This window comes from Lissotriton helveticus, chromosome 9 (assembly GCF_964261635.1).
Source record: "Lissotriton helveticus chromosome 9, aLisHel1.1, whole genome shotgun sequence".
In the NCBI taxonomy this organism is placed as follows: domain Eukaryota; kingdom Metazoa; phylum Chordata; class Amphibia; order Caudata; family Salamandridae; genus Lissotriton; species Lissotriton helveticus.
In genome coordinates this window covers 340,940,174-340,962,811 of record NC_136070.1, presented here as the reverse complement: position 1 = coordinate 340,962,811, position 22,638 = coordinate 340,940,174, and the positions used below count along the sequence as shown (strand labels likewise).

At 45.9% G+C, this 22,638-nt stretch overlaps 1 protein-coding gene across 2 annotated transcripts in view; it reads left to right on the top strand.

Moving 5' to 3' along the window:
• TC2N (tandem C2 domains, nuclear) overlaps positions 1–22,638 on the top strand; it is a 255,478-nt gene that overhangs the window by 148,464 nt on the left and 84,376 nt on the right. For both annotated transcript variants that reach the window (XM_078660065.1, XM_078660066.1), the window contains exons 6-7: positions 4,910–4,985; positions 14,600–14,700. In XM_078660065.1, coding sequence (XP_078516191.1) covers positions 4,910–4,985; positions 14,600–14,700 — 177 coding nt within the window. The remainder of the gene's footprint in view (positions 1–4,909; positions 4,986–14,599; positions 14,701–22,638) is intronic.

The window sequence follows — 22,638 nt, the reverse complement described above, 5'->3', positions numbered from 1 at the left end:
ACCACTTGCGTTGTTACAACCGCGTTGTAATGGAACGCGTTGTAAAAGTGTGCGTCGTAATGACGTACATCCCCTTATCCTGTTCACCTTAAATAGCTCCATCACTCGCCCCGCCCTTACCAACGCTTTACCGAGGAAACATACCCGAAACCTTCACCTTATTTCACCTGGCGAATTAGAATCTACAATTCAAAATCGCTTACTTCTCCCCCCTCCCTCTAACAGCACCAACGACCTAACTGATCATTACAACAATTCTATTCTTCAAGCCCTCGACCTAATTGCCCCAATCAAACTCAAAAAACAAAAAAACATACTGCCCAAGTTCTGGTTCAATTCCGATCTCAAAGAATGTGCCTGGAGGAGTCATCCCACCGCAGATCACCTGACTCTCCTTAGAAATGCCAGAGCCCAATACAAAAAACATATGTTCAACGAAAAGGCCTCCTTTCTTCGGTCTCAACTTGACCAGGCAAAAAAACGCCCCAGAGAACTATTTAACATCGTAAAAAACAAACTTCTTCTGGCCCTCCTAAATTAGTTGCCTCGGTAGAAAGATGCAAAGAAATTGCCAGCTTCTTTCAGAATAAAGTCAACATGATCGAAGCATCCTTCTCTTCCCCACCTCTCTCTCCAACCTCCCCTCAACCAACACACCCTCCCTAACATTCCTAACCCACTTTTGTCCTCTATTCTCCCCCTCAAACCCTCACCGCTCTACCCTATGCTGACTCCTCCCATATGGATCACCTTGCTAAAAACAATGCCTCATGGAGTGAATTTAGTCCAGTATCGGAAACCACTATCATCAACATGATTTCTAAACTCAAACCATCCTCGCACTCCAAAAAATCCTCTTCCCGCCCATTTGGTTCAAGAACTCAAACACATCAATGCTCCAATATGGACCGATATCATCAACTCCTCTTTTTCCACTGGCTGTGTTCCTGCCTCCATTCAGCTAGGTCAAATCTCCTTAAAAACACTTCTGCTGACCGTAAGGACCTCAACAATCTTTGCCCTATCTCTAACCTTCCCTTCCTCTCTAAAGCCCTTGAAAAATGTGCCCTGTCTCAATTAGACAACCACATCGTATCCTTCAATCTCCTTGACACTTGTCAATCCGGCTTTAGAAAGGGATGCAGTACCGAAACTGCTATGCTTAACATTACTGATGACATTGACCACTCTTTAGACAAAGGTGAATCCTCACTACTAATCCTCCTTGACCTCTCGGCTGCATTTGATACGGTCCACCATCCCACCCTACTAAACACTCTCAAAGATCGCTTTGGTTTTGAAGGCTCTGAACTCAAATGGGTCTCCTCATTCCTGCAAAATAGATCACAACAAATTAAACTCAGCCAATGCCTCTCTAAACCTCAACCTGTCTCACTCGGTGTTCCCCAAGGATCTATCCTCTCCCCAACCATATTCAATCTTTTCATGGAACCACTCACCCTCATTCTCAAACAAGCTAAAATCAGTAATCACCTCTATGCCGACGATACTCAACTATATTACAAGATCAAATCCCACAATGACATCCTTCATCTCAATGTTACCCTGATTAAAGTTCAAGCCTGGTTCCATCTGAATCACCCCAAACTGTACCCTAAAAAAACTGAAATCATCCTTTTCACTCCCAAAAACAATTCCCTTCCCATTCAACTCTGGATTAATGATATCAAAGCACTTAATTGCTCCCTCTCCACCTCTAACTCTGTCAAATCCCTAGGCATCAGTATCGATCAGAATCTTAATCTCATCCCCCACATTACAAATTCAGCCAAAAGTGCTCTTTTCACCCTTCACCTGCTCATAAAAATCAAACCTTTTATTCCAGCTGATGATCTCAAAATCATTGTCCAATCTCTTGTCCTTTCCAGGATTGACTATGGTAACGCCACACTTACTGGCTCCCCTAAAATCCATCTCGCACCAATTAAATCTGTCCTCAATTTAGCTGCTAGACTTATTTCTAACTGTAAAAGATTTGATCACATCTCTCCCGTCCTCAAAAATCTCAATTGCCTTCCAATAGAAGGACGATCTACCTACAAGATTGCTTGTATCACGCATAAAGCTCTTCACCAAAACACCCCCTCCTACCTTTCTGACAAACTACATAAAGCGGGGTGCTCCAGGTCCCTGAGGAGCACAAACTCCCTTATCCTGATCCCTCCTAGATTAAAATGCAAAAGGACACAATCTCATGCATTCTCTAGTAATGCTCCTACGATCTGAAACTCTCTCCCCAAGGATCTTCGCTGCAACCCCTCCTACCCTCTCTTCAAAAAAAGACTCAAAGTTCTTCTCCTCAACAAATATTGGGGTACCTAATGGTTCTGATTCTGACCTTGCTCATTCTGTCTCCTCTCTTGCTCACTCACCTACCCACCCACTCTCCCTCTTTTCATATTTTCACTCTCCTTCCCTACACCCCCATCTCTCTCTCTAAATGCTATGCTTATCAGTTATCTCACTGTTTCCCCCTTCGCTCATTTATTGCATTGTTTTATCTCTTGTGAATTCTCTGCACACTGTTTATTGTATCTTAAATGTGTCTACCTACCTTGTAAAGCGCTCTGATACTCTTGGGTCCAGCAGCGCTCTATAAAACCTTTTAAATAAATAAATAAATAAATACATTTTTACGCCTCTGTATATCCTGTAAAGGGCTCTGATACCCTCAAGGGTCAAGTTCGCGCTCTATAAAACACAAAAAATAAATGTGTAAATGCATTGTGACCACTCCTCCAATTAGTACACACGTGCCCCGTAAGTAGGTGACAGCTAACCACCCATAACATAGCTCCACTTCATTAGTTCACATAATGCAGCTTTACATAACATATCATGCGGAGGTATTTTCCCCTATACATGGATGCTACTATTCATGGGGGAGACGATGTGACCAGAGCTGCGGACTTTGAATCTAGGGAACCAGCAGTACTTAATTTAAGCCGGTGCTTTCAGGTACTTAGGAGCTTATTACGATGGCGAAACACCATCGTAACTTGAAATACCCCTGCCATATTACGATAGCGGTGGGTATCGCAGCGGATGCAAAGTCCATCCGTCCCTTTTCCGCGGGTCCGCAATCGTTACGATTGCCGGCCGGGCGGTTATGGGCTACTAGTATGGTGGCGGTGCCTGCCATATTAGAATGTGTGTGGTGAAAGGCCTTCCCATGGTGGCGATGCCGCCATGGAAAGGCTGGCAGTGTTTGGCTTTGGGGGCCCGTTGCGGGCCCCCGACGAGATAAGAGGGTGCACTTGGGGGGTACCCATCGTACCCCGCTGCAGTTCCCTACACCAAGTGACAGGCAACGCGGGTGCCTGGCACGTGGTGCAGGGAAATACCATGCATGCCCTTTTACCATTGCGGACCGCACTGCAGTCAGCCGCACCGTCCGCAATGGTAAAAGGGCAAGATACGCCCGCCAGTATGGTGGGCGCATCCTAATTGAGCGGGTGGGACCGCTGCACCTCTGGCGGTCAGTCCCATCACCGTTATGGTGGCGGATGGACTGATGTCCGCCCGCCATCATAGTGAGCCCCTTAATTCTCAACATGGGCACTAAGGACAGTTCACCACATGATGATGCTGTCAGTCTAATTTTGAGATGAGCACAACAGTGTTTAATAATTCCATATACATTAAAAGTGAATAATACCTGCCACCCAAGCCATTATTATTGCTTTTGTTGGCCTGGAATAATCCGAATTGTCACACTTTTATTAGCGTGATTGTTAATACTTGCATTGACACTGTCATTGGCCGCGCAGGCGGGGGCAGTGGGTGCTGCAGGTGTCTCCTTGGAAGTGCCGTGGGACTTACCTGTTTTACAAACTAACCACTCGGAACCAGGCTCGAGTCTTGTGATTCTGGGCAAATCACTTAAACTCCTAGGGTCTAAAAAACGACTGTGACATTGTGTAATGTAACTGGTTCTCAATAAAGGGCTCCAATGGCCTTGGGCTAAGTTTGTGATATTTAAGTCTGACCCCCAAAAATAATAATAAAATACCACCATATTAATGTGTGCTTCTGAGCCTCTTAAGTTTTTTGGGAGGCTCTTCAGACACTCTTTTTTTATTCATTCATTCAATCGTCTTGGTGGTCTTCCAGGAGGTCGTGGTAAAGCTGTGCGCCAGCCGCAGACCCCTCCATGTGGATCTGCTTGGGTTGTCCTCATGTCTATAAACAAATTCACTTCACTCTGTAAACCCCACTTACACGTCTTCATAAACCAAAATTGCAGTGGGCGTCCCCTTTTATGTCACTCCCGCTGATAGCCCCTCAACAAATTAGGAAAAGGGTGCGAGGGAAATGTCCAGGGAGTGGAAGGGGAGGGAGATCAGGTGTTCTCTTCCCGTTTCGATGCTTCATTTCCTAATTGGCGATTCACATTTTAAGAGGGGCAGGTGGTGAAATCTTAGTGATGATGTGAATTTGATTTTGTGGAAATGTATTTTTCTACTTGATGCTGGTACATGTACAAGTTGATCTCATATGTATACTCTTGGCTCCGCTCAATCCCAATAAAATATTTAACAATCAAATATTGTCCATAAATTCTCCTTTGTGACCCAGCTGTTTCCTTGTGCTTATCATAATATAGTTTCTACAGCACCAGTAGGTATATCTGTGAAAGGTAAACTTGCAGAAGGTAACCAGTCTGGCAGAATCATATGACACAGGGTATTGATGGATAAACACCGAGTCATCACTTTAATTAAACATATCCTTAAGACAGGCTTGTGTGGTTGCCAAAGGGCGTGTACAATAGATTTGACGGGGTTTCTGACGCACTGGTGCAAGGAGACACTGGACACTGCCTTGGCATTGCACTGTGGATCCTGGGATGTGCACAGAACTGACTAACCAGGAGTTTACTTTTCAGAGATATGACTCCGCGTCCAGTGTACCAAGCAGTACCTCCTCCAGGAAGGACTCTCAGGGCAGTAACCGAAGCCTAGGTAAGTTTTTCACTTCATTTGGAGATGTATCTGCTCTATTCTGTCGCAACGCAGGTAGTTTTGAAGTGCCAGCAACACAGTCACTGACACACTCTAGTGAGCTTGGGAAGTTTGGAACCACCCAGAAACTTTAAATTCACTTTTATGGATTATTCTCTGTGATCGGTGGGTCTGGGGTTTACAGAAGGTAATTCAAGGATTGAATTTCAAGAGTACTAAGGATAAGAGGCTTACATGACCTTACATCCTCGGGTAAGTGAGCTTATAGCCAGATGACACAAGGGCAGTGTTGCCGAGTTAATGATAAGCACCATTGTATCTGCTTTACTAAGGGTATCTCCAGATAGGAAAGCTGTCTGGAATGAAAGGTTGTTGGATATAATGCCGTAATGTCGGATGGCTAACAGAGAGGGTTCCTATTAACCTTGTCTCGCCTGGACCCATCGACTCTACATACCTTCGTATGTCCCATGCAGCTCCACCATAGGGGATCCGCTGACGTCCAAGAGGGTGAGACATGAACCCATATATAATAAACATTATAGAGCCTTGAGGGGTACAGAACTATGTGCAGCACAAGGAAATTAGACAGATGGCACCGCTATTGTTCAGATTCCTGTTGCATCTAACGGTGTGTGATTGTATTTACCTCTTAGACAGAAGATTCCCACTTCCTTGGAATCTAAGCTCACACATTGTGCAGAACTCATTCTAGAGAGATGCCCACTGTCACCTGACTTGCTGCTGCCACAACAACTGAATGAGGACATAGCATCTCTCAATATTGTAAGACATCCTGGGCAGCTACAATAATTTGAACAAGGTGAAAAAGTCACACTAGCAAAAACAATATATCTCTTTCTATACCAGGAGGGGCATGTTGGCGTGGCAGGTTATATTTCATTATATTTTCTATTGTATCGATATGCATGGAATCCCATTTCTTTTACGAATTTTGAACTGTAAGTTGTGCATTAATTAGATATTTTAGTTTGGACAATTTTTATACCAAACGACCAGTAGAACAGCAAATGTATGCTACCTAAGAAACACATCCTTGGTGTGGAATATGACTCATTACATCGTATACCAATACCATGCGTGCCATTACAACGAGGGTATTACTACGCGATGTCAATGATAACGACATACCATTACATCGCAAACTTTTACCACGACTATACCTTTACCAGGCATGCCATTACAATGCAAAGGCATGCGTGGTAAAGGTATACCCTAAACCCTAATTTAGTACCCCTGCACGACCCACCTCCGACCCCCAGTGCTCTCCCTACATTTACACTACACTGAACAACCCCCCAACACTACCCTAAACACTAAAACACTATTCCCAGCATGACCCTCCCCCGACACCCAGTCCGGTCCCTACACTGAAACACTACCCTGCACGACCCCCAACACTACCCTAAACCCTAAAACACTACCCCCTTCACGACCCTCCCCTGCCCCCATGTCCAGTCCCTACACTGAAACACTACCCTGCACGACCCCCCAACACTACCCTATACCCTAAAACACTACCCTACACTGCATGAACACCACAACACTACCCTAAACCCTAAAACACTTCCCCCAGCACGACCCTCCCACTTTCGGTGAAACAGCCGCGTTGTAATGGCTGTTCATCTTGGTGTGTAGGGTTACCTAATGGATGCACGTGGGCCCAATCTTGCTCGTCTTTTAACTATCCTAGGAGCATTTGCTCAGCGAAAACACCTTACGCTACGTGAATTGTTGACTGAACTCAACAAATTGGCCAAGTGTGAAAGGTTCATGTACAAATTACAGGATCACATAGACATCTTTGCTATGATAAGGCCTCTGTTCCTTAGACGTGAACTATCCACAACAGCTTACTGGTAACGGACTGCTTCACTAGACATATTGTAACCAGCAAGGGATACCTTTCAACCCTTCAAGGCTCTGGGCTTAAAACTGCTAAAAACCTCCCTCGAGCTGTAGCCTTGGCTGGGAATCTTAACAGATGTGTTAGACAGGTATAATTGTCCACTTTTATGGAAAATGATTATTGGTTATTTAGAGGTTTGCAGGTCCAGCTGTACAAGCCTATACATTTTACTGTCGTGCATATTTCAGTTGGTGTAACAACATGTTAATACTTGGATGCTGCGACTGCTCTTTTTTCCTGTTCCATTTCTCCACCAACACTTTTTTCTTTTCTTTTTCTTCTCATTTTCTCTTTTTAACTCCACCTCTTTCATTTTTGCATCTTCTTTCCATTACCTCGGCCTCGATTTGTACACTGTATATGTGTAGTTCATATACTTTTGTAAGATTTGGTTTGTATCCTTACTAAATACCTCTGTAGGAACTTGCAGCTAGATTAATGAAAGACCCGTTTTGCGAGTCTATAATAGCGATTCATAAGGAATCGCTATTACAGACTCGCAAAACGGGATTCATGAAGGAATCGCAATATTTATTGCGATTCCCACTGATTCCTTATTTGCGATTAGCTAATTGCTAATCGCAAATAAGGAATAACTCCCCATTCATTCCTATGGGCCTAAAGGCGGCCCATAGGAATGAATGGGGAGTTATTCCTTATTTGCGATTAGCAATTAGCTAATCGCAAATAAGATTGCGATTTCAAGGGTGCCAGGGTGTCCAAAGGACACCCTGTAGCACCCCTGAAATGTAAATTTACACAGGTGTTGCGCACACACATGTCCAAAGGACATGTGTGTGTGTGTAACATGCAATTGAGAAAAATGCACTAAAGTGCTTTTTTCTATATTTTCGCTATTTACCACAAAGTCAGACTTCGTGGTAAATAGCGACCAAAAATAGCGAATTCGCAATGTAGAAATGGTTACTGAATTGCATTTAAGGAATCTCAAATAGAGATTCCTTAAATGCATTTCCTCGCAAATGTGCAAATTCTTTATTAGCGAATTTTGCATTTGGGATGATAAATCCCAAATGCAAAAATTGCACTCGCAAAGGGCCAGATTCTCAGAATCTGGCTCTTTGCGAGCGCAATTGAGCTTGATGAATCTAGCTGTTGGTTTGTTATCTGAACATTTCCAAATAATGAAATGTTAAAACAACAGAGACAACCACTAGCCAATAGATGCTTTGGCATATTGGGAAAGATTTAGAATATGACTTAAAGTCTGATAAGTCAGAACGGTATTTGAATATCATTGCCTAAATATTGTAAAAAAATAAAAAAGTGTATCCTAAATTTCATTTAGAAAAACAATGCCTCTTGGGGTTAATATTGGAAAATGTACACCCGATGGAGTGACATTTTTGTAAACAACATTTAGGCCAGGATATTTTTGTCGGATAAAATTTGTGCAATGTTATTCTGACATCCAACTGATAAGTACATTATGAATTTGGAGGTCAATGTCAATGCATACAAATAAAAGGCAGAGGCACTGGGGAGTAGGAATTGTAAGTGGAACCTACATATATAAATTGCATGCGGGAGTCGTGATCCGGACTTATTCAATCAAGCCCAACAAGGGATGTAGAGGGGCGACAACTGGGACATTAGTGACTGGAATGTATCCTTTTCATGCTTATACTCACTGCCCTTGTATAGTTTTGCACCATAGAGCATTTTCAATTGACTTTCTGCTCTCATTAAGCTGGTTGTGAGACAGCCATCGGTCTATTGGACAGAGAACCTCAGTGTACATTTTGCCAAGTGGGTTTTCAAAAGACATGCAGCTAGATTCATGAAAGACCCGTTTTGCGAGTCTATAATAGCGATTCATAAGGAACCGCTATTACAGACTCGCAAAACGGGATTCATGTAGAAATCGCAATATTTATTGCGATTCCCACTGATTCCTTATTTGCGATTAGCTAAAGGCCCATAGGAATGCATGGGGAGTTATTCCTTATTTGCGATTAGCAATTAACTAATCGCAAATAAGATTGCGATTTCAAGGGTGCCGGGGTGTCCAAAGGACAACCTGTAGCACCCCTGAAATGTAAATTTACACAGGTGTTGCGCACACACATGTCCAAAGGACATGTGTGTGTGTAACATGCAATTGAGAAAAATGCACTAAAGTGCTTTTTTCTATATTTTCGCCATTTACCACGAAGTCAGACTTCGTGGTAAATAGCGACCAAAAATAGGGAATTCGCAATGTAGAAATGGTTAATGAATTGCATTTAAGGAATCTCAAATAGAGATTCCTTAAATGCATTTCCTCGCAAATGTGCGAATTCTTTATTAGCGAATTTTGCATTTGGGATGATGAATCCCAAATGCAAAAATTGCACTCGCAAAGGGCCAGATTCTCAGAATCTGGCCCTTTGCGAGCGCAATTGAGCTTGATGAATCTAGCTGATGGTCTACAAAAGACTGTTTGATGGTATCCTGCTGGGTATGGGGGTATCAACTATCAGCAGTTCTAAAATCCCTGAGCCCTGGTGGATAGTTTCATGTACTAGGGGAACTGGTTATTCACCAAACGAATTGTAGAGATGTAAAAACAATAGATTGAGCCAATTTAGGTGACCCTATAGATCCCATTCCTCTTCTTACATGCTTCCTCCTTCTGCCTCTTGTTCAGATTGCATTTTCTTGCATTTCCAGAGAAACTGAACTAATTTTCCTGGAACTCAGACAGAGATGAAAGGGTGCCTTTATACAATCAGCAATTCACAAAAGTCTGCCTGACCAAACAAATGGCATGGGCAGGCAGGAAATCATCTGACGTACCTCTTGCGGCGTCTTTAAAACCCACATACTGGAGTAAATAACCTGAGAGAACACTAAACTGAACATTATCGGTCTAAATGCCCTGAATCTAGCCCTTCCTTACCTATGCTCAATGACATGAATCCTTTTGGCCTTCCAGTCCATTAGTTCAATGTCTCCAGCTGATTTACCGTATCCTACAACCAGAACAATTCTGATTAAATTTGCCATTCTTCCTTTCTGTCCAACTCCCTGAAAATTGTATCTCCAGACTATAGATATTAACAATGTAATAAAAAAATAATGCAGGCTGAATTGCAACAGCGCTGCAACAATTGATACCTTGAAGGCGGTGCCGTTCTATCTCTGGGTCAAGGAATTTAAGTGTCAGGCACAGCACACTGGGCCACGCCTTCACCCACACTAAGCTGGAAAACCATGAGTCTTATTTCCTAACAAAAGCCCCACCAAAATACAGAGGAAGGCTTTGTAACAAATAGATGTGTCAATGCAAAACTATCTCTTTACAAACAACTACTCTCTTGATAATTAAGGGCGATCTAGAAGTAATATCCAGTGGAGTCAGCATTTTCCCATCTTTTGTTAAAGTACATAGTATAGCACGATAGCAGAGCATGTTAATGCCTAATTAATGGAGCAAGATACCTTCCTGTACCAGGCAGGATTTATCCCAGTTAATCCAGAAAGGTGGCACATGACCAAGACTCTCAACTTTGTCCAAAGTGATTGGAGTAGTTGTCTTTCAAGTACACCAATGAATTCTCCACATTCATGGAATGGGGCTTCTCATGTCAAATTGTACTTGTAATGAGGAGGATTCACCTCATTAAGTAAGTCAGGGTGAAGAACAGTGGGGTCAATGCACAATCCTTTCTAATTCCCCTCTAAATCCGAGGACTCTTGATCATCCTTCTACCATAACACTTGCATTGGACCAGGTATACATAATAGACTAATCCGAGTTAAGAGTTTCAAACCACAGATCATAGCTTGTAATATCCAGTGCATAAATTCAAGTTAACAGAATCAAAGACTTTCTCTCAACCCAAAGGTGCCATAACCAAACCTACATCGTACCTCTGGGACTGATTCATTACACGGAACAAATTCTTGAAGTTGAACCCATTTTGAGCAACACAAACCAGCCTGAAAATTGCACCATGTGTCCTGGTCACACTTATCTTACTCAAAACCATAAAACGAAGGATATGTGTGAACTATAGGACAGAGATTCCTTATGCAGTTTGAACATAAGCACAATAATTGCCTCCTGCGTGGATTCTAGCAACCACTGCCTCTCCCCTACATCCACGTGTAGTATTAAAGCTAGGGTGATCAATGGTGCCAAATATCCATTGTCTCCTGGTTACCTGCCTACTCACATGCTCTTGACCTCCCGTTCCTTCAGTGTCCTATCCAATGAGCAGCTAGGCATGTCTTCATGCTGAGGGGATCCCACGTCTTCCAACTAATTAGCCATTTCTTCCACATTAACCACTGGCTTCTTCACATGCAAATGCTTACATAAGTGCAGAAAGACAACGTTGATTTCCTTCTTTGTCGAAACATTCTGGCCATGAGTATCCTTAATTGCCATTATTTTCTTCCCTATTTACATGATCCACAAGCAATGCCAAAAGCCTCCGACACTTATCCCATTCCCCACGGATCGGGCGTTGCTGCCTTCGTGACCTTATCATATGCACTGATTTTGCTGAGCGTATTTGTGTGATTGTGTCCAAGACAATCCATGTATCCAAGTCTGTGACCTAACATTTGAGAAGCTGGCTCTTCCCCAATAAATACTGTTTAGACCCAAGATAGAATGACTTACTGGTACATTCCAAGACACCACATACCTCATCCTCGATGTAGTCTCTAAATGCCATATCATAAAATATCAGCATCTCAGTCACCAGGTAGTAACTGCTGACGGAGCCCTTGGATGACCAAGCAGGTTCCTGTGTAGCCCTCCCCCAGGTTTGCTTTGCCTTGCTGTTGGTGGAGTTTTTTGCTTGGCATCTACATCTGCGTGTGTCCTTTGTCATTGTTTTGCCTTTCCCTCTGGTTTGTTTCTCTCTCTCTCCCGCTCTTTTGCTCTGTTGCCTTTTTCTCTGTTTCTCTCTTTTCTATATTTGCCTTTTCTCACTATTTTGCCACTTTTCCTTGTTTTGCCCTCTTTTGGTGTTCTCCTCTTTCCTTTGGCTATTTCAACTCTTTTGCTCTCCCACACCTCTCTGCGCTCTTCCCACTCTCCCGTTCCCACCCTCCCACATCCTGTACCCACTCACTGTCCTCTGCCCTCACTCCTCTTCCATGACCTACTTTATTGCAGCCACAGCATGGACCAGCCATTAAGCAAGTACCCGCCTAGACTCCCCTGAGTTTGCAATGCTTCGCGGTTGGTGCCGTTTTTGCTTTGCATACTCATCTGCTTGTGTTTTTTCTCTTTGTTTTGTCTTTCCTTTTGCCTCACTCTGTTGCTTATTCCTCTTCATTTCTCTCTCTTTTACCTTTTCTCTGTCTTGCCCTCACGTTTTGTTTTTGCCCTTCCTCTCCATGTCCCTCTGTGTTTAACGTTTTCGCTCTATTTTGCCTTTTCTCTTTGTTTTCCCCCTAATGGTGCTATTCCCTTCCTGATGCCATTTCCTGCTCTTTTCTGCTCTTCTGCTGCACCGCACTCTTCCCGCTCTGATGTTCCTTCAAGCAGTGCTTACCCTACAGCATCCAGCACATGCCCTTATTTTTGGGCGAAACCTGCATCTCCAATTTATCTCCGTTTATCTGAAAAGTCCCATGAAGAATCATCCATGATTTAAGTCCTAAAGGACCATATAATCTATGGAAAGCTATCCTGCTGCTTAACTATGGAAAGCTTCCTCTCACATACCAGGACCACCACTCCCCTATTCCTTTCTTCCTCCTTTCTCTTCTCCTCCCCAGAAAAGCCATAACATAATATTCTACAGCCTTTCCTTCCCTCCCGGTAGCTATCTTAGCCCCAACAATGACTTGCCACTTAACCCAGTAAAAAAACCTCTTGACTGCCATTGGAAAGTGTGGCCCTGATGGCCAGTCTGCGGCATGGTATCCTACATGCCACAATCTAGGCAGCTAACAATTGGAAGCACTGGAACCACAGACTCTGACACTCTGAAATCATGTAAGTCTCTTAGCATGGACACTCTTGATGGCCTGCACGCCACAATCAATCACGAAGATCTATCTCCTCAAATACCCAGGTGAGCCAGGTATGACTCGAGGTAGGTATTTTCATGATATACAAAAAGCCCCCAATGTCACGTTTCAGGTCCCAAATGTACATGCCTCATAAGCGCCACAATCCCCCACTTCTTGTCAAATTTAATTAGAGCCAGTCAAATCGGCAAGAGCCACAACATGCACAGACTCTGTGGACTTGCTTGTCTCTTACTTTCTCGATCCGCATGACTCCATAGGCCAAGATTTATCTTGTTTATTGTTAGTAAATTACCAATACAGCCCAGCCCTGGGTATACAAAGGAAAGGTAGCATTATATACGCCGAAGGTCTGGGAGCCGACACCCTATCACAGGTTCGGCATGCTGCACTAAAGAGGCTTTTTGAACGACTGATAAACATTTGGTTGCTGACCTAACTCCGGGGAACCTCGACGCTTGCAACATAAATACAAGCTGTCATCTAGTGAAAAACGGGTTCACATAACTGGTCTCAAGCATCCGGTCTGTGTTATCATCTTGGGAGAACGGTATCAGCTGTAATAACGAACGGAGGCTGGCACTTTTTTCAACCGGGTTCCCCATACTATTTGGGCAGGACGAAGATTTCCCCAGGAACCACGGACTGACTAACGTTATTCTTACGTATGAGAACGTACTTTCGGCCTATACAGTGCAATACGTGGATCTATGCGGCAGTCTGAATGTAACTGCTTTGAATTTGCAAGCTTATTTTCTATTGCCCTGACGAAGTTCCAACAAGGCAAAAAGTGGAACGAAACGCGTTGGCTGTGCCTTTGATGTTTGAACGAAATTCAAAATAAAGAAGAATTTATACAAAACAAAGCGACTCCGAATACTGACTTTTCTAAGAGTGCACCTTCGTCTTCTGTTTCAAAGTTTTTGTAAATTAAGTACCCTACGGCAGCGGGTGTCAGAAGTGTTTGCACCACCACTAACTGTGAAACTAATGAATTGTTGTGCATGACCTGGTCTGCTGCTTTGGTTCTTCTGTTTAAGCATTATATAAGTGACTTAGCTGTGTCTGGAGTTATGTCGTAGAGAGAGCAAAATTCTCTCTAAACCTGGATAGGCTTTTTCAAGTGGGAACTACCATGTTACTGTTAGCTACCCTGAGGGCTCAACGTTATTGACCTCAAAGGTGGAAAGAGGGGATGGACTCCACTCCAAGATGGCCACCCTTTTATTGTTTTGCTTTATGCTTGCTTTTCCCTTTTAATTCATCGCTTTTTTGAATTTCCAATCCATGTCCTTTTCACAGTCTACCCTGTTTTGCTTTCTCTTCCTTGGTCTTATCGTTTTGCTTCTCCTTTTTGCCATTCGTATATTTTATTGCCCCTTCTGTTCAGTTTTGCATTTTCTGTTTCTAAGAGAGAGAAAAGGAGGACAATAAAAAGCATAATAATGAACAAGAGAAATAATGTGCCTTATTTTTAAGATGTGGCTTAGGGCGTCACGCGGAACTACCTCACAATCCCACCCAGAGACATTTAGGAAGACAAACTTGTATTTTTCCAGAGTCCTTCCTTGTTAATTTACAGTGTTCGTAAACCGTAGAGTACATGCCAACCTGGGAACAAAAGAACCTTGTCCACACTCAAGGCTGAGACTTACCCAGACCTTTAACATGCGCTTTCCCTTTCCAGATACGATTACTTTATCAGGGGATGAAAGGGATTTTGGAAGACTCAAAGTTCGGCTGTGTTACAATACCGCTGTTGAACAGATATGGATCACAGTCTTACAGGTAAGGTGAGAGCCGTTGGATTTATCCAGAAAGAGGTGTGTGTGATACAGGAAAAGAATGGTTCTTTGCATTTCATTAACTACAAGCACACAAGGTGCAGGGTGGCAGGTGTAGCAAGGCTGGACTGCTGAGATATTTTGTGTTTTGGCAGTGGGCTTGTGCGGGAGTATTGTTGTAGGATGTATGTCTAATAGACCATGCAGTCTTCATATTGCTCTGAGCACCCCTGAGTAGCAGTCGCAACTATTTCCCACTGCTACTCAGGGCTTTAGTACTGACCCTTGTTTTCACATATTGCCTACTAGACATCATATGTGCTGTCTGTTGTGAGACGTATTGTTACCGTACAATGGGCTTAGAGCCCTCGTAACTTACCATTTGTTAGCTTCTTTGTCACTCATCTGCTTGCTTCTTATTTGTTTACGTGTTTGGGCTTTACTTCCTCTTCTAGTGTTTGTTCTTCCCCTGTAGCCAAGACACCTTATTGTGTCCTTACACTTCTGACTTTTTCAGGCATTACGTTTTTCTTTTTGTTTAAGACTCTACAAGAGTGCATGTGTTTTCCAGCTGTCCAGTTGCGTAGCTAGAGCCCTTTTCTGCCCAGGGCGGTCCCTGCACTCTATGTAAGAGCGGTGGGGTAGGTCTAGCGATGTGGGCGGCCGCCGCCCCACAACACCTTTCAGGTAAGAGTGGGCCAACTCCCTGCCCCCCTTGATACGCCACTGCAGCTGTCTCCTTAACGTCTCCTTCTTTTTCCCTCTCTGTGTTGTTCTCTCTTGTCTGTATGCTTCTCCTCTGCCCCTCTGTGATGCACTTGCCCTCGTATGCTCCCTCATTTACCTTGCTTTCTTGACCAATTGCTTCTACCCCAGCTCAGCTCCAAATGCTCTTTCTCACGTCCGTTTGCTTTTATCCCCGTCCTCTGCACCCCAACTTGCTCGCCCTCTCTTACGATTGCTTTCCCCACTCCCTCTGTGTTTCCCCCCCCCACCGCACCCACTGTATTGCTTCCAGACCCCTGTGTTGCTTCAGTAAGAACCAGCACCTCTGTGCTTATGACACCCCTTCCTCATGTTGCTTCCCCTGCTCACCTTGCCCCTGTGTTGCTTCCATGCCCCTGCCCATGATTCTTCGCCACCACTGGCTTTCCGAAAAAAAAAGAAAAAAAACGGCCCCTTATTTTGTTGGTGTGTGCATGCGTGGTGTGCTTGTCTACTAAATGACGCGATATGCTTTTTTATTTTTTATTTATCCCCTGCACAGTATGGGGATGTTGTACAGAATGGATACAAATCATTGATAACGCCCATAGGTCTCAAAGGCGAGACCTGTTAGCTGTGCTAATGCTTATGTTTGTTTTGGAAGCTTCGCTCTTTGTAAATCTCCCAAAGTTTTGAAAGTATATCGTGATTGCTAGCTCCTGAACTTAACAGCTTCTCTCATCCCTTGCTACAATACCTTTTGTAAATAAGAATGGCGCGTGTTCCTTTCTGTCTGGCTTGTTTATTTTAACCCATCTACGGGCCCTATTCACAGATTGCAGATTTACAGCTTTCTGGAATCCACCAATGTTTTCTTGATATACCTGGAAACCAGTGGGAGTTTTACTATCATAATCCTGGAAAACTTTAGTGAATTCCTTTTTAGGTTTCGCCTGGCGTCGGAGCTCCTAGCTCCGCCCAGGAGAAATCTTATGTCCCTACAGTGTAGGGCTTAGTCCCGCCCTCTGTTCCATTGGCTAGCTCCATAAATGGAGGCTAGCCATTGGAACAGAGATCTGTCCGTCATGGCCGGACCAGATTCGTGGGCGTTCCCGAGATTTTTTTGCTCTCCGCCTCTGCGATGTCGTCATCGCGGCCGTGGGCGGGGTTTATTTTTGTTTTTGGCGAGGTTGCTTTTCGTCATTCCGCCGCCGGAGAAAGTCCAGGTGAGTGCTTTCCCGCACCCCCCTCCAACGGAGGAAACCTTCCCGCCCCCCCCCCCCCTATCCGTGTGCCTTTCCCCGTTCCCGCCCCCTCACGCTGTCCGTGTGCCTCCCTCCAGCATTGTGGGGTTCACCGCGGAGCGTGTTGTGGTTGTTTATGAGTGCCAGGCCTGGAGTTCCTGGTGAGTTGTGGGTTTACATTAGTGCTAAGGCCAGGATTTAACTACGTTGTGTCCCAGTGCAAAGGATGCGGACTAGAGTGATTGTAGTCGAGTACGAAGGTCAGGACTAGGGTCTGTGGTGACTCGTCTGTTTTTATCGGGGTGGTCGTGAAGTTGTGTTTTTTCCTCAGTGCTCGAACGCGGGTCCGCGGTGAGTTGTGATTTTGCCCCAGCGCCATGACTCGTGCCTGTCGTGATAGTTTTAGATGTTGTGTCAACCCTCGAGTTGCGATCTGAGTGGCGTTGTTGTGCGTTGGTTTCAGTGCTGCTCTGTTTTGGGATATGGACGGGGTGTTAATCAGGACAGGGACGGAGGTGTGAAGGGTGTAAAGTTTAGTCCCAGGCCCGCTCAGTGGTGCTCAGCGCGCCCTCTGGTGGTTCTCGGCGGCAGCGCGCCCAGCATGGCCTGAGTGGGGCCATTGGCACCCCAGCGGGGCTGTTTGTAGAGGGCGGCGGGTCCTGCATAAAAGGTCGAGCTGAGCCCTCTGCCTCTTCAGATCTGCCGTGAACCACAGAAGTGCACACACTCACGCACTCCCTTCAGCCTGGACACCCCGAGGATGATGATGATGGCTCAGCAGCTGCCGCCCTGGGCCCTGCAGCCTCCGACCAAAGCCTTCTCGCAGCCGATGTCACCCTGGACCCATCAACTGCAGGCCAAAGCCCCCCAGCCTGGGAAATCCTTCACCATCGAGGCCCTGCGGGGCAGAGCGGACCCGCCTGCGCCGCCAGCCAGGGCCAGTCCTGCCCGCTGGGGCTGGGAGGAGAGCTGGCTCCCCAGAGCCCCCGTCCTGCAGCCGCAGCCGCTCTACCCGCTCTGCTACCCTCCCGGAGCGCTCTACAGCACAGGTGAGGCCCGGCCCGACTTCGCTCTGGTGCTCTCGCGTGTCATCTTTCACTCCACCCTGCCTGTCCTTCTGTATCACTAACGTGTCCACCCTGCCTGTCCTGCTGTCTCACGAACGTGTCCACCCCACTGTCCACCCTGCCTGTCCTGTCTCACCAACGTGTCCACCCTGCCTTTCCTGCTGTCTCACGAACGTTTCCACCCTGCCTATCCTGCTATCTCAACGTGTCCACCCCACTGTCCACCCTGCCTGTCCTGTCTCACCTCACTGTCCTGCTGTCTCACTAACGTGTCCACCCTGCCTGTCCTGCTGTCTCACGAACTTGTCCACCCCACTGTCCACCCTGCCTGTCCTGCTGTCTCACTACCGTGTCCACCCTGCCTATCCTGCTATGTCACTAACTTGTCCACCCTGCCTGTCCTTCTGTCTCACTAACGTGTCCACCCTGCCTGTCCTGCTGTCCCCCGAACGTGTCCACCCTGCCTGTCCTGTTGTCTCACTAACGTGTCCACCCCAATGTCCACCCTGCCTGTCCTGCTTTCTCACTAACGTGTCCACCCCACTGTCCTGCTGTCTCACTAACGTGTCCACCCTGCCTGTCCTTCTGTCTCACTAACGTGTCCACCCTGCCTGTCCTGCTGTCTCACGAACGTGTCCACCCTGCCTGTCCTCTGTCTCACTAACGTGTCCACCCTGCCTGTCCTCTGTCTCACTAACGTGTCCACCCTGCCTGTCCTCTGTCTCACTAACGTGGCCTACCCACTCTCTCTTCACCCTTCACTCTTGGACCTCGCACCCGTGCCCTTCCTCAACCCTGGGTGCCTTTTCACCTCTGACCGCTGTCCTCAGCCTCGTGCGGGTGTGCTTAACCCCCACCACGCCTGCTGCCCCCTCTGCAGTGCCTCCTCATTTAATAGTAATTCCCTATTTTGTAGCGCTGCGTGTGCACGTTATAGCTCCTATAATACTATTTGTGTGTACGGGGTAAACGTGTCTGTCCTTAGGTGTGTCCGTTCGCAGGGTTCTGATCTCTGCGTGCCTGCTCTTTACATATGGCTTTTTTGACCTTACTCCGGCCGCCTGTACGTGGTGATAGTTTGTGGTGATCTGGTGTGTGATGCCGAGCGCGCCCCTGCTGCCAGTCATGCATGCTCTCTTCTGTCTCTCACCATTCAGGTGCTGTGCTTTATTCCCCTGGACTTGTTGTTCTTGGGGCTATTTCTAGGTCAAGTGGACTTGTAGGCCTCAGCATTCCAAGGGCTTCACAACCAGGACTGACGGAATGTGCCACATATGGGGGGTGAGGGCGGGGTCACTTGGTGGCCACAGCAGCAGGTTAAGTCTCCCGGGTGGTTGCAGCTACTCTTGACGGCTGTAGGGGGCGCTCAACACTTCTGGGAGGCTGACTATTGTGATTAGCAGCCGGAAGCTATCGACCCTGATTAAACGAAACACAGCATGAACACTTTGTACCTGGGGTGCCTAGAAGACCATGGCGCCTGCTCCACTTCCCAGAGGCGGCGTTAGTGAAAGGCTAGGGACAATTGCCCCCCAGATGATTGCAGTACCAGCCGAATCCAGAGTACAGGCGACTTTTTAAAGTCGGAGGCCATTTGATACCTGCCTTGAGGCCAATCACGAGTCTACCATGATAAATACGGCAAAGAAAATAACATTGAGGAAACATTAAAACATCTGAAAAGAGGTAACATGGTGGGACTTTCCCTTCGTTATCCATCCCTGCTTTTCGAGTAAAATTGAGTAAAGCCTTGCCCCTTAAACAATTATTGGGTGACGGCGATTCCCGCGCAGTGCACGTGACGTGGGGCACATGCCGTATTGAGGGAGTAGTTGTAAAGAATTTTATTTATTTTTTAAAAGCGGATGAACAGTGTTCTACGGTGCAGGCGCCTAGTGAAGCTTTAAGAAAATGTAGGGTAGCGTTTGGAAATACAAAACTGGAGTTTCGTAGCACTGCATGTCAAAAGTGTTGCTGTTACTGAAGTGAACGATCATGTCCACTTTTGGAAGAAGAATGATAGACTGACAGTCTCGCTGTGATTTAAGTCTGTGGGCTGCAGGTTGCGCGAAGATGTCGCAGTGAGCGTTTCATCCACCGGATTTATTTGACAAGTCGAGGATGTCACTTAAGGCGATGCAGGGGCCCCTCGAGCATGACTGAGTAATATGGCCCCTGCATGCTAGCCTTTTATCAAGATTTGTACGTTTAGGTGCTTCGCACTGTTTAAGAAAAGACGTGAAAAGAGGGTGGTAAACTGGTAATCTAGAGAAAAACGTTTGTAAAATAAACACTGTGTAAGTACTCGTCTCACATGAATTTTCCCTCGGGCGCGCGTTCCCTTTTAGTATCCGCCCTAAGTCACAAACTCATTTAAAGTTCTTCTCTAGATGTGCGCTTTACTAGGTGCCTGCAATTTGTCCTGTAGCTCATCCTGTACTGGTAGCGCCAGCCCATCGATGCACACAGTCCACCTTCTCCGCTGTGTGACCACACGACTTTCATGTTTATTATATAGCACTTCTACTATTTCTATAAGCACTAGACCTTAGTAACGTCTTCCATTTTGCCCGTTCTTCTATATTTGAAAACACCAATGTTCTCACCCGCTGTCTACACATGAGGGATCCCGAGTGTGTGCGTGTGTGACTGCTCCAGTGTGTGCGTGCATGTGACTGCTCCAGAGTGTGTGTGTGTGTGACTGCTCCAGTGTGTGTGTGCGTGTGTGACTGCTCCAGTGTGTGCGTGCATGCGACTGCTCCAGTGTGTGTGTGTGTGTGTGACTGCTCCTGGGTGTGTGTGTGTGTGACTGCTCCAGGGTGTGTGTATGTGACTGCTCCAGAGTGTGTGTGTATGTGACTGCTCCAGAGTGTGTGTGTGTGTGTGACTGCTCCTGGGTGTGTGTGTGTGTGTGTGTATGTGACTGCTCCAGAGTGTGTGTGTGTGTGTGTATGTGACTGCTCCAGTGTGTGTGTGTGTGTGTGACTGCTCTAGTGTGTGTGTGTGTGTGTGTGACTGCTCCAGTGGGTGTGTGTATGTGACTGCTCTGGTTGTGTGTGTGGCTGGCTCTGGGTGTGTGTGGCTGGCTCTGGGTGTGTGTGTGGGTGGTAGTAATTGCTGTCTGCTGAGCTCGTCCGTAGGGTACAACAATAGTTCTCACATTTGCGAGAGATTAAGCTATTGGCAATGTAAATGACAATGCCATTTATTTATCTGTTTTCAAAACCAACACATACATACAAATTTTGTCATTTACAATGCCAATAGCTCTAACTTCTCCAGAGGCGAAACCGTTGCATTGTAAATGCTTGTTCAGATTTGACGGCAGCATTTCCACAAAGCGGAGCTATGTTCAGTGTACAATTATACCTCGTGAAGCACCAGCACTTTCGTTCAATGGTGCAATTTTTTTCACCCCTTTTAACAAACCATTTGACCCACGCTCCCTCACGTTTTGTGTGTGCCGTCAGTCTTCCACCCTGGAAATAAATCTATACACGCCAATAACAGGAGTAAGTATCTCATTATTTCCAGGGAAGGGGTCGGAGGGGAGTTTGAGAATGCCTACAAACTCCAGTCTGTATGTTATCAAACTTCCCAGAAAAAAAAATATTATGCGATCGTCGTAAAATCGTGCATGGTGAAGGGATTTACAGCTGCAATCAAATCATTTATGAATAACTTTCAATTGTAAATCCAGCCATTTCTGTGTGTAAATTAGATTTAAAGGATCGGAGTGAGTTCACTACTCAGTGTGAAGAATCTTTTGAAAATAAATATATTCAGCACCTTTCTGAGGGATAGGAAGGGGATGACATTTATTGAGTTCCGTAACAAGAGAATCCCTATTTGTAGACCTTAATTTATAGTTTCCTTGCAATGCTTCCTTTTATCCATTAGCATTGCATGACAGAGAAATATAATAGAGAGTATTTACTTCAAATTACCACAATGCCAATGGTAGCAGAAGTGGCATCACATACCCTTAATGATATCACAGGGTTGACGCCTTGTCCCACATTATTGCCTGAAGAGCCTTCTAGTGCATCATCTGGAGAGAAGGAAAGCAGAAGCTCAGAGCCAGACACGAAAGACTTAGTTCAAGTTCAAGTTCAAAAATTTGTATAGCGCACTACTCACCCAGAGGGTCTCAAGGTGCTTGGGGAGGGGGGGGGTACTTTACTTATCGAATATCCAAGTTTTTAGTTGCTTTCTGAAGGAGAGGTGGTTCTGTGTAAGGCGGAGGTGGGTGGGGAGAGAGATCCAGGTTTTGGCCGCTAAGTAGGAGAAGGATCTTTCCCCCCATGGTGGATCCATGGATGCGTGGAATTGCGGCGAGGGCTTGATTGGACGATCGAGGTTGGCGGGTGGGGGTGTAAAAGGACAGTCGCGTGTTGAAGCATTCGGGTCCTAGGTCGTAGAGGGCTTTGTGTGCGTGGGTGAGGAGACGGAACGTTATTCTCTTGTTGACGGGGAGCCAGTGGAGGTCTTTCAGGTGACCGGAAATGTGAGCTTGACGGGGGATGTCTAGTATGAGTCTGGCTGAGGCGTTTTGGATGCGTTGGAGTTTTTTCTGTAGTTTGGCTGTGGTTCCGACGTAAAGGGTGTTTCCGTAATCCAGTCGGCTTGTGACCAGTGCGTGGGTGACCGTCTTTCTTGTTTCGGTGGGGATCCAGCGGAAGATTTTTTTGAGCATGCGTAAGATGTTGATGCATGATGACGAGACGGCGTTGACTTGTCTGGTCACCGAGAGGGAGGAGTCCAGGATGAAGCCCAGGTTACGTGCGTGGTCCGTAGGTATGGGTGCGGTTCCCAGGGCCGGTGGCCACCATGAGTCGTCCCAGGCAGCGGGGGATGAACCTAGGATGAGGACTTCTCTTTTGTCCGAGTTCAGTTTTAAATGGCTGTTCTTCATCCACTCGGCTA